A 17942-nucleotide genomic window follows, 5' to 3' on the forward strand; every position below is an offset into this window, starting at 1 on the left:
GGTGAGGGTCAAGCTAGTGTTACAAGTGGACATTTGAGGACAGCGAAGATTGACATGGGGATATCCTGTGGTGGCTCGGGGCTGTGTGATCATCCCAAGGGGAGGAGAGAAAAGAAAGAGCATGAAAGAGAGAGAGAATAGAAGAGATGGGTGAAGGAGGACAGGAATAGGGTGCATTGAGGAAGAAGAAGGGAAAGGTGTAGCCAATTAAGAAAGTGAAGGAGAGACAGGAAGAGAGAGGAGGTTATTTGAAGAGGGATGAGGAGAGAAGGAGAGACAGGAAGAGAGAGGAGGTCATGTGAAGGGCAATGAGGAGAGAAGGAGAGACAGGAAGAGAGAGGAGGTCATGTGAAGGGCAATGAGGAGAGAAGGAGAGACAGGAAGAGAGAGGAGGTCATGTGAAGAGCGATGAGGAGAGAAAGAGAGACAGGAAGAGAGAGGAGGTCATGTGAAGAGGGATGAGAAGAAAGAGAAGGAGAGACAGGAAGAGAGAGGAGGTCATGTGAAGAGGGATGAGGAGATAGAGAAGGAGAGACAGGAAGAGAGTGGAGAAAATGTGAAGAGGGATGAGGAGATAGACAAGGAGAGAGGAGGTCATGTGAAGAGGGATGAGAAGATAGAGAAGGAGAGACAGGAAGAGAGAGGAGGTCGTGTGAAGAGGGATGAGGAGATAGAGAAGGAGATACAGGAAGAGAGAGGAGGTCATGTGAAGAGGGATGAGGAGAAGGAGAAGGAGAGACAGGAAGAGAGAGGAGGTCATGTGAGGAGGGATGAGAAGAAGGAGAGACAGGAAGAGAGAGGAGGTCATGTGAAGGGCAATGAGGAGAGAAGGAGAGACAGGAAGAGAGAGGAGGTCATGTGAAGAGGGATGAGGAGAAAGAGAAGGAGAGACAGGAAGAGAGAGGAGGTCATGTGAGGAGGGATGAGAAGAAGGAGAGACAGGAAGAGAGAGGAGGTCATGTGAAGGGCAATGATGAGAGAAGGAGAGACAGGAAGAGAGAGGAGGTCATATGAAGAGGGATGAGGAGAAAGAGAAGGAGAGACAGGAAGAGAGAGGAGGTCATATGAAGAGGGATGAGGAGAAAGAGAAGGAGAGACAGGAAGAGAGAGGAGGTCATGTGAAGGGCAATGAGGAGAGAAGGGGAGACAGGAAGAGAGAGGAGGTCATGTGAAGAGGGATGAGGAGATACAGATGAAAGGAGGTAGGATTCAGTGATAAAGAGATACAGGAGAGAGAGATTGTGTAAGGGTGAGGTAGAGAGAGATAAAGGAGAGAGAGATTGTGTAAGGGTGAGGAAGAGAGAGATACAGGAGAGAGAGATTGTGTAAGGATGAGGTAGAGAGAGATAAAGGAGAGAGAGATTGTGTAAGGGTGAGGTAGAGAGATACAGGAGAGAGAGATTGTGTAAGGGTGAGGTAGAGAGAGATACAGGGTGAGGTAGAGAGAGATACAGGGTGAGGTAGAGAGAGATACTGGGTGAGGTAGAGAGAGATACAGAAGAGATTGTGTAAGGGTGAGGTAGAGAGAGATACAGGAGAGAGAGATTGTGTAAGGGTGAGGTAGAGAGAGATACTGGGTGAGGTAGAGAGAGATACAGAAGAGATTGTGTACGGGTGAGGTAGAAAGAGATACAGGGTCAGGTAGAGAGAGATACTGGGTGAGGTAGAGAGAGATGCAGAAGAGATTGTGTGAGGGTGTGGTAGAGAGAGATACAGGGAGTGAGGACAGGGGGGGACAGAGTTCCTTTGTTTACTTTTTTTGTCCTTAGTCTACTGTTGATACAGTCCCAACATGTTTTCCTGTCAGCAGTCAAGTTTTCAAGATATTGGACTCGAGATATGTATCTTGAAAATTTGGTTGATGACATGCAAAACATTTTGGGACTGTATCAACAGTGGAGTAATGACAAAAAATGACAAAATACCGTTTTTGATTGGATTATTCCTTCAACGCTCATACAACACACTGACTCACTGAGGGTGACAACGATGCACCAAAAATGTATTTTCTTCTCTCTACTCAATATAATATAATATAATAATAATATATGCCATTTAGCAGACGCTTTTATCCAAAGCGACTTACAGTCATGTGTGCATACATTCTACGTATGGGTGGTCCCGGGAATCGAACCCACTACCCTGGCGTTACAAGCGCCATGCTCTACCAACTGAGCTACTGAGCTACAGAAGGACCACTCCCTATCCACATCATCCAAACAGAAGACAGGTCCAATATCATAACTGTGACATACTCTGGGCAGCTTTCAAATAGTAGGGACCTCAATTATGGCTGTCCTCACCAGCTAGCTAATCAGGAGGCCTATGGAGCAGTCAGAACTGGTATCCCATTCAGACCCATGTAATGACTGCCCTCTGCTGGTGAATGGGAGTAATAGTCATTTAGTAATAACAGAACATATGGGTAATAAACCGGCTGTAGGGCCTTCTTAATACCAAACACTAGAAGGGAGCCAATTATAGCCTGTGCGGTTTTAACTCTTGAGTGTTGAAAGATTTGGAACTAGTTGGACACATCACAGTTGAGTTGAGGAAATGTGTCTGGTGTCTTATCAAGCAGCTTTAGACAAACAACAGCACAGGGTATTTATTACCTAATACAACAGACAACAGAGGGCATTATATACATGTACAGACACCAGGGGCAATAGTATATGGAGGGACATTAAAGAACACATACATACAGGATCTGAGTCTGCAGCCTGATAGTGCCAGCACATATTCAATGTCAGGCAAGGAATGTTAGGTTACAATATGTTACAAAGGGACAATCTTATACGTTATTCAAAGCAGGGTTGGAGTCAATTCCAGTCAGTTCAGAATGTGAACCAAATTTCGATTTAAAAAATGTCCTCATTGAAAAGCATTGGAATTGGAATTTTAGAGTGCTTCCTGAATTGAGTAGAATTGAAATGGAATTGACCCCAACCCTGATTCAAAGTAATGTGGGGACAAACTGTCAGATCAATCATAACAGTCCATTCCCTTCTGAGGTCTGGGATGTGGACCTGCTAAATCGAGACGACGACCCCCTCTCTGGTCCTCGTGACTTCCTGACCAGGGCACCCAGGTTCCCCCTGAACTTCTCCCCCACGAAGGCATACAGCACTGGGTTAACAAAGCTGTGGACCAGGGCCAGGCTGTGGGTGACCTGGAGGGCCAGGTCCACCCTGTTCCTCACAGCACAGTCGAAGCGCACCAGCTTGGCCCTCATCAGGGTGTCGGCCATCACCGTCATGTGTAACGGCGTCCAGCACAGGAGGAAGGCGAACACCACGGCAATGATGACCCGCATGGCCCTGTGCTTCTGGAAGCCGCTCGTCTGCAGCAACCGGGCTACGGTGATGCTGTAGCACGCCACCATGATGACTAGTGGGAGCAGGAACCCTAGGATGTGGCGTAGGCCGCGAGTAGCGAGCCGCCAGTGGATGGCGCTGCTGACGTCGAAGTGCTCAGCACACCTCGGAGGACCACCACTCTGGGGCGTGAAGGCATCGTTGAAGAGGGCAGGGAGAGAGAGGGCGCTCCCCAGAGCCCAGATGAAGGTGCAGGCGTACCATCTGCAGGCCCTTCGGCGCCCCTTACGGGACTTGGCAGGGCGAACGATCACCAGGTAGCGGTCGACACTGATACACACCAGGAACAGGATGCTGGTGTAGAAGCTAGCCTCCATAACCAGGCTGAGGAACTTACACAGGAAGTCACCAAAGATCCAGCCGTGGAGCGTGGCAGCAGCCCAGAAGGGCAGGGTCAGAGCCAGCAGCCCGTCAGCTACAGTCAGGTGAAACAGATAGACGTCGGATGGGGTCAGGGACTGTTTACTGAAGCCAATCACGAGCCCCACAAGTAGGTTACCAGGAACAGCCAATAGGAAGATAGCGACGTGAAGGACACACAGGAATATGACAGCACCGGGAGAAAGGGGCTGAGCTGCACAGGACAATGTGTTAAAGTCCAGGTCAAAGGAGGTGATGTTGAAGTAATAGGAGTCATTGGCTGATTTATAGTCATAGTCTGGCTTATAATCATAGTCCAGGACCTCTGTTGGAGATGGGGAAAACAGTAGTCAGTGGGGATCTTTTTATGATATGATCACTTAGTCTTATACTGTTATTCTATCTAAAGCTTCTTATACAGTCAACAGATATTCTGTACACTTCTTTCTATCCATCACATCTTCCATCCACCCACCCAAACCCATCCACCCATCCATCCACCCACTCAAACCCATCTATCCACCCGCCCACCCAAACCTATCCATCCATCCACCCACCCAAACCCATCCACCAACCCAACCCAAACCCACCCACCCAAACCCACCCATCCATTCATCCACCAACCCACCAAAACCTATCCATCAACCCACTCAAGCCCATCCATCTATCCAAACCCATCCCTTCCTCCACCTAAACTCATCCACCCACCCAAACCATCAATCCATCCAAACCCAACCCTTTGTCCATTCATCCACCCAAGCCCATCCACCTAAACCCAAACCCATCCATCCATCCACCCAAACCCATCCATCCATCCACCCAAACTCATCCACCCACCCAAACCCATCACTTCATCCATCCACCTACTCAAACCCATCCATCCATCCATATATCCACCAAAACCTATCCATCCACCCACTCAAACCCCTCCATCCATCCAAACTCATCCATCCAGCCACCCAAACCCATCCATCTGGCCACCCACCCTAATCCATCCATCCACCATCCCAAACCCACCCAAACCCACCCATCCACCCACCCAAACCCACCCATCCATCCACCCACCCAAACCCACCCATCCATCCACCCACCCAAACCCACCCATACATACACCCATTCACCCAAACCCATCCACCCACTCAAGCCCATCCAAACCCATCCATCCATCCAAACCCATCCCTTCATCCACCCAAACCCAACCATCCAAACCCATCACTTCACCCATTCATCTACCCAACCTCATCCACCCAAACCTATCACTTCATCCATCCATCCATCCATCCATCCACCCACCCCATCCATCCATCCATATATCCACCCAAACCTATCCATCCACACACTCAAACCCATCCATCTATCCAAATCTATCCCTTCATCCATCCAAACCGATCCATGATCAACCCAAACCCATCCATCCACCCAAACCATCCCTTCATCCACCCAAACCCATCCATCATCCAAATCCATTAATTCATCCATCCACCCACCCAAACCCATCCATCGACCCACCCAAACCATCCATCCACCCACCCAAACCCATCCATCCACCCATCCAAACATCTACCAAACCTATCCACGCAAACATATCCACCCACCCATCCAAACCAATCCAGCCATCTACCAAACCCACCCATCCACTCAAACCCCTCCATCCACTCAAACCCATCCATCCATCCACCCAAACCCTTCCATCCAAACCCATCCCTTCATCCATCTATCCACCCAAACCCATCAATCCAAACCCATCCCTTCATCCATTCATCCACCCAATCCATCCATCCACCCAAACTCATCCATCCATCCAAACCCATCACTTCATCCACCCAAACCCATCCACCCATCCAGCCAAACTCATCCATCCAAACTAATCCATCCATCTGCCTAAACTCATTGATCAATCCAAGGAAACTCATCCATCCATCCAACCAAACCCATCCATCATCCATGGTCCTTCTGTAGCTCAGTTGGTAGAGCATGGCGCTTGTAACGCCAGGGTAGTGGGTTCGATCCCCGGGACCACCCATACGTAGAATGTATGCACACATGACTGTAAGTCGCTTTGGATAAAAGCGTCTGCTAAATGGCATATATTATCCACCCATCGATCCATTCACCCAAACCCATCCATCCACCCAAACCCATCCCTTCATCCACCCAAACCCACCCATCCATCCATCCACCCACCAAACCAATCACTTCACCCATTCATCCACCCAACCTCATCCACCGAATCCCATTCATCCAAACCTATCCCTTCATCCATCCTTCCACCACACCCCATCCAACCATCTATCCAAACCCATCCCTTCATCCACCCAAACCCACCCATCCATCCATTCATCCACCCACCCAAACCCATCCATCCAAACCTATCCATTAATCCATCCTTCCATCCATCATCCAAATCCACCCATCCAGCCATCTACCAAACCTATCCACCCAAAACCACCCATCCACGCAAACCTATCCACCCACCCATCCATCCACTCAAACCCATCCTTTCATCCATCCACGCAAACCTATCCATCCTCCCAAACCCATCCTTTCATTCATCCACTCAAACCCATCCATCATCCACCCATCCATCCATCCATCCATCCACCAAACCCATCCACCCACCCACCCACCCACCCACTCAAACCCATTTATACATCCACCCAAACCCATCCATCCACCTTATCCATCCCTTCATCCACCCACCCATCCATCCATCTGAATTTAATGAGTATTTACAAACTATATAAGTTCTCACCTGTCATCTTTGCATCCAGTTCTATGATAATGAAGAGGGAGTTGCCACTGTTTTAAAGACATCAGAGCTCAGATGGAAGTGTCGAGATATCCTGTTTAGTGACCAATATTGTGTCACTGAACCTGCTTCATTTGTCAGCTGCAAATACCCAGAGGAGGGCCAATCATTTTCTTTAAAAATGACAGCGCAGGATGATGTGGAAGCATATCTTACCACCGTCGAAAGGACGGCAGAGAGGGAGAAGTGGCCGAAAGAAGAATGGGCAGGGCTTCTGGCACCATACAGCGTAGCCTAGTGGTTAGAGCGTTGGACTAGTAACCAGAAGGTTGCGAGTTCAAACCCCCGAGCTGACAAGGTACAAATCTGTCGTTCTGCCCCTGAACAGGCAGTTAACCCACTGTTCCCAGGCCGTCATTGAAAATAAGAATTTGTTCTTAACTGACTTGCCTGGTTAAATAAAGGTAAAATAAAAAAATAAAAAAATACCTGGCAGGGGACGCTCAAAAAGAGTATTTCGACCTGGAGTTGAAAGATGCACAGGATTACGATAAACTAAAGGGGGAGATCCTGACTAGACTGGGAGTGACCGATACTGTGAGGGCACACCGCTTCCACCAGTGGTCCTACCGACCGGAACAACCCCCACGAACACAGATGTTCGACTTGATTCACCTGGCACGGAAATGGTTGAAACCAGAGATCCGGTCATCCGCCGAGATTGTCGAGACCATCATACGCAACCAGTTTCAGCGAGGTCTACCCCAGGAAGTGAGAAAGTGAGAAGATGGGTTGGCCAGAACGAGGTACTTTCCGCCGACCATCTCGTGGGCCTGGTTGAACGGTATTGTACGGCAAGAACAGCTGAGCAGGCACAGGAGGAAAGATTCCCGTTCCCCAAGCATGGGCGATCCAGCGGACAGGGGAAGGCTGTCCCAACATATAGAGGGGGAAGAGAGCAGCGTGGGGCCATGAGGAAAGAATCAGAATCAGGCCGAGACACTAAGGGAAAAAACGGAAACCGGGACTGGGTGTCGAGGGGGTCTCCCCCCCGAACCCCTATTATCTGTTACAATTGTAATCAACCAGGACATATTGCAGCCTACTGCCCTATTAAAGAAGAGCCAATGCAATGTAACCTTGGTGAAAATGAAGATGATATACGGTATGCATGTCCTGTTGTAACCACTGTACTTGAAAGATCAAGAAACAAACATATGTGCAGGGTGAAGGTTGAAGGGAAAGAGGTTGAAGCACTGCTGGATTCCGGCAGTATGCTAACCCTGGTCGTTGCAGGCCTAGTGCCGACTCATAAACTGGATACAAGGCAGGATATCAGTGTTACATGCATTCATGGGGATACCCGTCTGTACCCCACGGCCTTAGTGAGCATACAAACAGAGGACGGTCTGCTGGATTATGAGGTCGGCGTGGTCCCAAAGATGCCATATGATGTAATATTGGGTAGAGACTTTCCTAACTTTCCGAAGTTAGGCCACAAGAATGGCATATTTGAGAAGCCAACAACCCTGACCAAGCAGGAAGAAGCATGGGGCCTTCAACCAAAGCCAAGAAAAGAGGTCTCCCAGGGGACAACATCACAGGTGCTAGTAGGGGAGGAGGAGGATGAAGTGGCAAACCTCGCTGATAACGAACAGCCTGGTACTAGTGGGGCTGGGGTCGATCTGAATCCAGAGGAAGACGATCTAGAACCAGCAGACCTGGCAGAGTCCTTGACTAATTTTGGGACGGCCCAAAACTAGGATCCAACCCTGCAACAAGCCAGAGCAGATGTGCAGGTCGTAGATGGTACTCCCATAAATGGTGGGATGATGCCTAATAGTTTTCCCCACTTCATCAGGAAAAAGGGTTTGGTGTACAGAGTCTCGAAAATAGGGGTTGATGTGGTGGAACAGTTGTTGGTTCCCACTCGGTACCGGAGGACAGTACTGGATCTAGCTCATGGGCACATTCTGGGTGGACACCTTGGTATCGATAAAACCCGAGACCGGATTGTAAGGAGGTTTTACTGGCCAGGAATTCAAGCTGAAGTGGCTCGACATTGTGGAGAGTGCCCGGAGTGCCAGTTAACAGCTCCCCGACCAGCTTTTAGAAGCCTGTTAGTGCCACTCCCCATAATCGAAACGCCATTTGAGAGGATAGCGATGGATTTAGTGGGCCCACTACCCAAATCCGCCAGAGGGCACCAATACATTCTGGTCATTCTAGATTATGCCACTCGCTACCCAGAAGCCATTCCCCTTCGGACGATGACTTCCAAAAATAGTGCAAAGGAATTAGTGCTCTTGTCCACCAGGGTAGGGGTTCCAAAGGAGATCCTTACCGACCAGGGGACCCCCTTTATGTCCCGCCTTATGGTGGACCTTTGTAAACTGTGGCAGGTGAAACAGTTGAGGACATCGGTTTACCATCCTCAGACGGACGGGCTGGTTGAGAGATTCAACCGAACCCTGAAGTCAATGCTCAGGAAGGTAATCGAAAAGGATGGGAAAAACTGGGATTGCATGTTGCCATATCTGATGTTTGCCATTAGAGGTTCCTCAAGCCTCGCTGGGTTTTCTCCCTTTGAGCTGGTATATGGGAGGCATCCCCGGGGAATCTTAGACATTGCCCGGGAAACCTGGGAGCACCAATCCACCCTGTATACTAGTGTCATAGAGCACGTCACGGCAATGCAAGACAGGATAGCCACAGTCATGCCCATTGTCAGAGAGCACATGAGACAAACACAATAACACCAGCGGCACACTTATAACCGGCAGGCTACCCTGAGTTAATTTCAACCGGGAGATAAGGTGTTAGTGCTGATCCCCACAGTAGAGTGTAAACTACTAGCCACATGGAAAGGGACATATGAAGTACTGGAGAGAATAGGAGAAGTCAATTATCGGATCCGACAGCCAGGTCGACGGCCCCAGGAACAGATTTATCACATAAACCTGTTAAAAGCATGGAGAGAGAGAGAGAAACACTAATGGTCACATACCCCACACACATTCAGGAGACAGCCGAAGTAAATATTTCACCCACTCTGTCCCCAGCGCAAGTACAGGAAGTAAAGTCCCTGATCCAGAAAAACAGAGATGTGTTTTCAGAGGTACCTGGCCGAACTGAGGTTACGGCTCATGATATCGTTTCCCTACCAGGGAAAAAAGTGAGTATGAGGCCATATCGGGTACCCGAGGCTCGACGGGCCGCGATTAGAGCAGAGACTGAGAAAATGTTGACAGCTGGAGTGGTCGAAGAGTCACATAGTGAGTGGTCTAGCCCAATTGTGATGGTCTCCAAGCCCGATGGGTCTTTGCGGTTCTGTAACGACTTTCGGAAGGTAAATGAAATCTCGAATTTTGATGCCTACCCCATGTCCCGAGTAGATGAACTACTGGAGAAAATTGTTCATGCTCGGTACATTACGACCCTTGATCTGACAAAAGGGTACTGGCAAATTCCTCTGACCCCCAGGGCCAAAGAAAAGACAGCCTTTGCAACACCTGACGGTTTGCTTCAATACACCGTCATATCCATTCGGCTTACACGGGGCCCCAGCCACCTTTCAACGGCTCATGGACAAAGTCCTAAAACCGCACAAAGCATACGCCGCAGCTTATTTAGATGACGTGGGGATCTACAGCCCAGATTGGGAATCCCATTTACCCCGGGTACAGGCAGTGTTAGATGCCCTTAGAAAGGCAGGGCTCACGGCAAACCCTGCCAAGTGTTATGTGGGGTTAGAGGAAACAGAGTATCTGGGATACACTGTGGGAAGAGGGTTAATCAAACCCCAACATAAGAAGGTGAAGGCAATTAGAGAATGGCCGAAAACAGTAAATAAGAAGCAGGTCCGAGCCTTTCTATGGCTGACCGGTTACTACCGGAAGTTCATCCCAAGTTATGCCACAGTGGCCACCCCACTTACCAACATGACTAGAGCCAGAGGGCCAAACATGGTCAAATGGGATGAAAGGGCCACCAAAGCATTTAGGACATTACAGGAGGCTCTCTGCTGTAACCCAGTGCTGGTGGTACCAGACTTTGAGAAAGAGTTTGTGGTTCAGACGGATGCCTCAGAGGTCGGCTTGGGAGCAGTGCTATCCCAAGAGGTAGAAGGGGTGGAACACCCCATCCTGTTTTTAAGCAGGAAGCTGGAACCACGGGAAACCAACTACTCAGTCGTTGAGAAAAAGGCGCTGGCAGTAAAGTGGGCTCTAGAAAGCCTGAAGTACTACCTGCTGGGGCGCCACTTCACCCTCATCAGTGACCATGCCCCACTCACCTGGATGCATAGGGCTAAAGAGAAGAACGCTCGGGTGATGCGGTGGTTTTTGAGTCTACAACCGTTTCATTTTGACTTGAAACACAGAGCAGGGAAGGAAATGGGAAACGGGGATGGGTTATCCCGCATGCATGCATATTTTGCTGCGGTAGCGCGACCTAGGGGGTCGGATCTAGGGGGAGAGATATGTGGCAAAGAAGGGGGTTGAGTGAAAAGTGGCAGATATGTGAGAGCAGAACTAATAAACGGGCTCTGCCCGATCACTAAAATGGCCACCCCTGTCAGAACTACAGATCACAAAATGACCGACCGCCAAAACTACAAGTCCCAGAAGCAAGGGGAACCCTCAGAAGGTGGAGCCGACTCACAGATGAAGGGTCAAGAAAAACCAGGAAGAGGAAGAGAGAGTGCTGGAAGGAGCTATGAACAATAGAGAAAGAGACTATAGAGATTGGCTGGATTTACCGTGTATGAGCTGGATTGTTTTGGACTTACCTGTTGGCGTTTGGACCTGGACCTGGACCTACCGAGAACCCGATTCGTGTACCGAACCCTGCTATCCTTGACCTCGCCTACGGCCTGGGTGGACCAGGACCGAGAAACAAACACACAGGTACTGTCCTGTTCGAAAGAACTCTCATTCTTGGGTGATTTGGTGACAGTTTACCACTTAGTTTGTGACAAACGCTCCTAACCTTGAAGAGGTTTGCCACAATAGACAGATCATTTAACTTCCACTGGATGATAAGATACGTTTTGCATTTAGAAACTCTACCTCTACAGATAAACATTTTATTTATTTATTATAATAAATAATTGTTTAAATAATAAGAAATGAAAGTCATACACCACTTTTTCATTGAATTGTTAAAAAGTTTGACAGCAGTTTGCAACTTTTTAGGCAGTTTCTTTTTCTGTCAGCTGTTGGTGGATCTGAGAGCACATTACTAAATATAATATGATAGAGACAGACAGAGAAAGACTAGCCTTTAACTTCTGATGCCCTTGTCTTTGTTGAGACATCTTCACTTAAAGACATCCTCCAGTGATTTTTGAACTTTTACTGTTTTTAAAGCAATATCCCAAGTATTAATACAGTCAAATGCACACAGTAAATGGTACAATAGTGTTTTATAGGCACAACTGCAAACTTCAAGGAGTAGGGCATTCAAGGAGTTGGTCTGATGAGAATGTGTTATGCCATCCTCGTGAGGATGCCTGGACCATCTGAGGTGTGTCTTTTAAGTAAATCAGGTTAGATGCAAGTGGCTGTTCCACTGGTTGTCATAGGTGTTTGCACCAATTTGTAAGTCGCTCTGGATAAGAGCGTCTGCTAAATGACTTAAATGTAAATGTAAATGTAAATGAGATTAAAAGGAGACTGGAGTACCACTTTAAGATGAGCACCAATGGGCCTAATAGTTACACACACGCTAGTCCAGTACAACCCCGGCTATGATCCATAGCTAGTCGGCTTGGCCTAACATGTCACGCCCTGATCTGTTTCAGCTGTCCTTGTGCTTGTCTCCACCCCTTCCAGGTGTCGCCCATATTCCCCACTTATCCTCTGGATATTTATACCTGTGTTTTCTGTCTGTCTGTGCCATTTCGTCTTGTTTGTTCAAGCGCAACCTGACCAGTCTGCCTGAGCCTGCCTGCTGACCTGTACCTTTGCTCCTCTCTGGATTACTGATCTCTGCCTGTCCCTGACCCTGACCCTGCCTGATCAGTCTGCCTGTCCCTGACCCTGACTCTGAGCCTGCCTGATCAGTCTGCCTGACCCTGACCCTGAGCCGTTGCCCCTCTCTGGATTACTGAACTCTGCCTGTCCCTGAGCCTGCCTGGCGTCCTGTACCATTGCTCCTACTAATGATTATCGGCCCCTGCCTGCCTTGACCTGTCGTTCGCCTGTCCCTGTTGTTACATTAAACATTGATACTTCACACAGTCTGCACTTTGGTCTTACATGATATAGCCAAACAAAGTATTCACCGCAGAACATTTCAACTACTTCCTAAACAAGTACCTGGGGCTGTGAACTACCACCTGTACAGACAAAACTCCCCCCAGCAACAAAGTAGCAATACATGTGGGCATTCACAAACACACAGATGATCACAAATAAACAAAACCTTGAGTTTGTCAGTAAGTGATATCTATTCTTAAGGTATCAGAGAACAATGGTAATCTTGGGTAGAGCTGCCGTGGGATGAGAGGGTCTACATGTCTGTCATTAACATCCCTGTGACCTACATTACACCATGTCTAGGTCATGTCCTCTAAGTGTCACTTACGTGATATGCTCAAATTGCATGCACGTCAATTACTGTCATTGCAGAAGACACTGGGTTCTTTGGTCAGTGTTGCAAACTCTTTGTACAGGGAAGGAAGTGAGGTAAGATGCCTTACAACATTATGCTCCTCAGGCCCGTCAAGTGTAAAGCTTCTTAGAATGTGGAAATATTTGGTTCTCAAGCGATGAACGCACACAAAAAAGTAGACAAGAATATTTCAGCTATCAATGGTCAACAAGCACATTTGCGACAACAATATATATTCAATGCATTGATAAAATACATGCCATGATCAGGTAACCACCAATAAGCAAAAATAAAACACCTGTTGTTTCAATGACATCACCTTAATCATTAAAATAATTGTCACATCTGCCCCTGCAACGCCCTCTACTGCTCATCCTGTGTCTCCTTGATCTGCCACCACTCCCTCTGTACTCTCTCCATTTTCTCTCTCTCTCCCCATGTGGGTAGAGACAGGTGTGCTAGAGTCAGAGTAGATCCCCACCAGCTGCAATCTGTTCCATAATCAAGACCTCTACAAATACTCAGTCCTGCCACTTCCACACTGCCAGATTGTAATCTCTGCTCAGTCAGTCTACACTTCTAGCTGTTTGTTATGATTAGATCCTGTTGTGCCTGTTTTCCTTGCCTGATGCTGTTTTCCTCTCCACTACAGTTCCACCCGCTCTGACTCTGGTCCATGTCTCCAGTTCCACATCTCGTCCTCCTGCTACTCTGTCCTGGATTCCCCACTCTACTACTCCCTTGGATTCCCCTTCGGACTTGCTTACCCTGTCCCAACCCCTCTCGCTCCAGCCTCAGCCTCAGCACCTGGTTTCCTACAACTGAGCTTCCCCTGGCCTGCACTATATCTTCCCCCTGTGTTTAAATAAATACCTTGGTTACTTCATCCCAGTCCCCTTGTCTGAGTCTGCTCTTGGGTTCCACTCTGCGTAACTCTAATGCCCTGTCTGTCTCAGTGGCTCAAGGAATCCATTATCAAAGGACAATATAGCAGTAAAGAAGTTAATTTTTTATTTAAATTTTTACTCTTTTTTTTCTCCCCAAGTTCGTGGTATCCAATTGTTTAGTAGCTACTATCTTGTCTCATCGCTACAACTCCCGTATGGGCTCGGGAGAGACGAAGGTTGAAAGTCATGCGTCCTCCAATTCACAACCCAACCAAGCCGCACTGCTTCTTAACACAGCGCCATCCAACCCGGAAGCCAGCAGCACCAATGTGTCGGAGGAAACACCGTGCACCTGGCAACCTTGGTTAGCACGCACTGCGCCCGGCCCGCCACAGGAGTCGCTGGTGCGTGATGAGACAAGGATATCCCTACCGGCCAAACCCTCCCTAACCCGGACGACGCTAGGCCAATTGTGCGTCGCCCCACGGACCTCCCGGTTACGACAGAGCCTGGGAGCGAACCCAGAGTCTCTGGCACAGCTGGCGCTGCAGTACAGCGCCCTTAACCACTGCCCCACTGAGAACAAAAATAAACTGACCTGTTTGATAGGTGGCTATCCCAAAATAGGTGATAGGTGGCTATCCCAAAATAGGTGATAGGTGGCTATCCCAAAATAGGTGATAGGTGGCTATAACAAAATAGGTGATAGGTGGCTATAACAAAATAGGTGATAGGTGGCTATAACAAAATAGGTGATAGGTGGCTATAACAAAATAGGTGATAGGTGGCTATAACAAAATAGGTGATAGGTGGCTATAACAAAATAGGTGATAGGTGGCTATAACAAAATAGGTGATAGGTGGCTATAACAAAATAGGTGATAGGTGGCTATAACAAAATAAAAGCTGTTCACAAACAATATGCATGTCTGACAGACAGCTACTGTTTGAGAGGACTTCTCCACAGTCTGACTTGGATACTCTCATGCAAAAGTGGTCAGAAGCTTCTTGAAGTGTAACCTACCAGTCTAGGAGGTAATGGGTCCGTACGGGGTAATGGGTCTCTTTCTCCTGCAGTGCTAAAACACATAGGCCCATGGTGCAGTGGACTAAGGCACTGCATAGCGGGGCTAGAGGCGTTATTACAGAACTGGGTTCATTCCTCTGCTGTGCCACAACCGGCCGGGAGCCCCATAGGACGGCGCACAACTGGGTGAGGGGAGGGTTTTGCCGGTGGGGTTGTACTTGGCTCATCGTGCCCTAGTGACTTCTTGTGGTGGGTCGGGTACCTGCAGGTTGACCCCGGTCCCCAGTTGAACAGTGTTTCCTCCGACACATTGGTGCAGCTGGCTTCCAGGTTAAGCTGGCGGGTGTTAAGGAGCATGGTTAGGCGGGTCATGTTTCGGAGGACACATTTGCCTCTCCCGAGCACTTTGGGGAGTTGCAGCGATGAGACAAGATCGAAATTGGGGAGAATACAAATAAATAACACATAGGCCCTAATCCAAGGACTATGAATATATTATCTAATCCCTAACCAGGAGAATAAAGGGAACTGAAAGCAGTTAACACCTACAAAAGATTGTAAACCCTGGCCGGCTCCCCTCTCTCCACTGTGATTCTCTGCCTCTGACCCTATTACAGGGGCTGGGTAACTGGCTTATTAGTGATCTACCATGCCGTCCCAAGGAGGGGTGAGTCACTTGAGTGAGTTGAGTCACTGACCTGATCTTCCTGTCCGGGTTGGCGCCCCCCTCGGGTTCGTGCCGTGGAGGAGATATTTGTGGGCTATTCTCAGCCTTGTCTCAGAGTAGTAAGTTGATGGTTTGCGGATACCCCTCTAGTGGTGTAGGGGCTGTGCTTTGGCAAAGTGGGTGGGGTTATATCCTGCCTGGTCGGCACTGTCCGGGGGTGTCGTCGGACGAGGCCAACGTGTCTCCCGACCCCTCCTGTCTCAGCCTCCAGCATCTATGCTGCAATAGTTTATAGCAGATGTCACAAAGTGCCATATAGAAACCCAGCCTAAAACCCCAAACAGCAAGCAATGCAGATGTGGATTGAGTTAGTCGTGACTTGATTGAGGCGGGATTGCTGTTTTATATGCTAACTTAAAATGATAGCAAGTACAGTGCCTTGCGAAAGTATTCGGCCCCCTTGAACTTTACAACCTTTTGCCACATTTCAGGCTTCAAACATAAAGATATAAAAACTGTATTTTTTTGTGAAGAATCAACAACAAGTGGGACACAATCATGAAGTGGAACGACATTTATTGGATATTTCAAACTTTTTTAACAAATCAAAAACTGAAAAATTGGGCGTGCAAAATTATTCAGCCCCTTTACTTTCAGTGCAGCAAACTCTCTCCAGAAGTTCAGTGAGGATCTCTGAATGATCCAATGTTGACCTAAATGACTAATGATGATAAATACAATCCACCTGTGTGTAATCAAGTCTCCGTATAAATGCACCTGCACTGTGATAGTCTCAGAGGTCCGTTAAAAGCGCAGAGAGCATCATGAAGAACAAGGAACACACCAGGATACTGTTGTGAAGAAGTTTAAAGCCGGATTTGGATACAAAAAGATTTCCCAAGCTTTAAACATCCCAAGGAGCACTGTGCAAGCGATAATATTGAAATGGAAGGAGTATCAGACCACTGCAAATCTACCAAGACCTGGCCGTCCCTCTAAACTTTCAGCTCATACAAGGAGAAGACTGATCAGAGATGCAGCCAAGAGGCCCATGATCACTCTGGATGAACTGCAGAGATCTACAGCTGAGGTGGGAGACTCTGTCCATAGGACAACAATCAGTTGTATATTGCACAAATCTGGCCTTTATGGAAGAGTGGCAAGAAGAAAGCCATTTCTTAAAGATATCCATAAAAAGTGTTGTTTAAAGTTTGCCACAAGCCACCTGGGAGACACACCAAACATGTGGAAGAAGGTGCTCTGGTCAGATGAAACCAAAATTGAACTTTTTGGCAACAATGCAAAACGTTATGTTTGGCTTAAAAGCAACACAGCTCATCACCCTGAATACACCATTCCCACTGTCAAACATGGTGGTGGCAGCATCATGGTTTGGGCCTGCTTTTCTTCAGCGGGGACAGGGAAGATGGTTAAAATTGATGGGAAGATGGATGGAGCCAAATACAGGACCATTCTGGAAGAAAACCTGATGGAGTCTGCAAAAGACCTGAGACTGGGCCGGAGATTTGTCTTCCAACAAGACAATGATCCAAAACATAAAGCAAAATCTACAATGGAATGGTTAAAAAATAAACATATCCAGGTGTTAGAATGGCCAAGTCAAAGTCCAGACCTGAATCCAATCGAGAATCTGTGGAAAGAACTTAAAACTGCTGTTCACAAATGCTCTCCATCCAACCTCACTGAGCTCGAGCTGTTTTGCAAGGAGGAATGGCAAAACATTTCAGTCTCTCGATGTGCAAAACTGGTAGAGACATACCCCAAGCGACTTACAGCTGTAATCGCAGCAAAAGGTGGCGCTACAAAGTATTAACTTAAGGGGGCTGAATAATTTTGCACGCCCAATTTTTCAGTTTTTGATAGTTAAAAAAGTTTGAAATATCCAATAAATGTCGTTCCACTTCATGATTGTGTCCCACTTGTTGTTGTTTCTTCACAAAAAAAATACAGTTTTATATCTTTATGTTTGAAGCCTGAAATGTGGCAAAAGGTTGCAAAGGTCTATTACTGGGAATAAGAAGGAACCATGAACGATTTAAATGTGTTTTGTTATCTGACAAAAACGCACAATGAAGGTAAGCAGTTATTTAATTAAGCAATAAGGCCCGAGGGGGTGTGGTATCTGGCTGTTCTTATGCACAATGCACGTGGAGTTTCTGGTTACAGCCCTTAAGCTGTGGTATATTGGCCATGTACCACAAACACCCGAGGTGCCTTATTGCTTTTATAAACTGGTTACC

At 47.7% G+C, this 17942-nt stretch overlaps 1 protein-coding gene across 1 annotated transcript; it reads right to left on the bottom strand.

Annotated features, from left to right (window-relative positions):
* Window positions 1-2593: 2593 nt before the first annotated feature.
* Window positions 2594-4072, bottom strand: LOC127916605 (C-X-C chemokine receptor type 2-like; the record flags this gene model as incomplete). Its single annotated transcript, XM_052498909.1, has 1 exon — window positions 2594-4072. A coding segment is annotated over one exon (1083 nt), but the record flags the coding sequence as incomplete, so codon positions are not given.
* Between the last annotated feature and the right edge of the window lie 13870 nt (window positions 4073-17942).

The sequence above is a fragment of the Oncorhynchus keta genome, chromosome 37, assembly GCF_023373465.1.
Source record: "Oncorhynchus keta strain PuntledgeMale-10-30-2019 chromosome 37, Oket_V2, whole genome shotgun sequence".
Classification (NCBI taxonomy): Eukaryota; Metazoa; Chordata; class Actinopteri; order Salmoniformes; family Salmonidae; genus Oncorhynchus; species Oncorhynchus keta.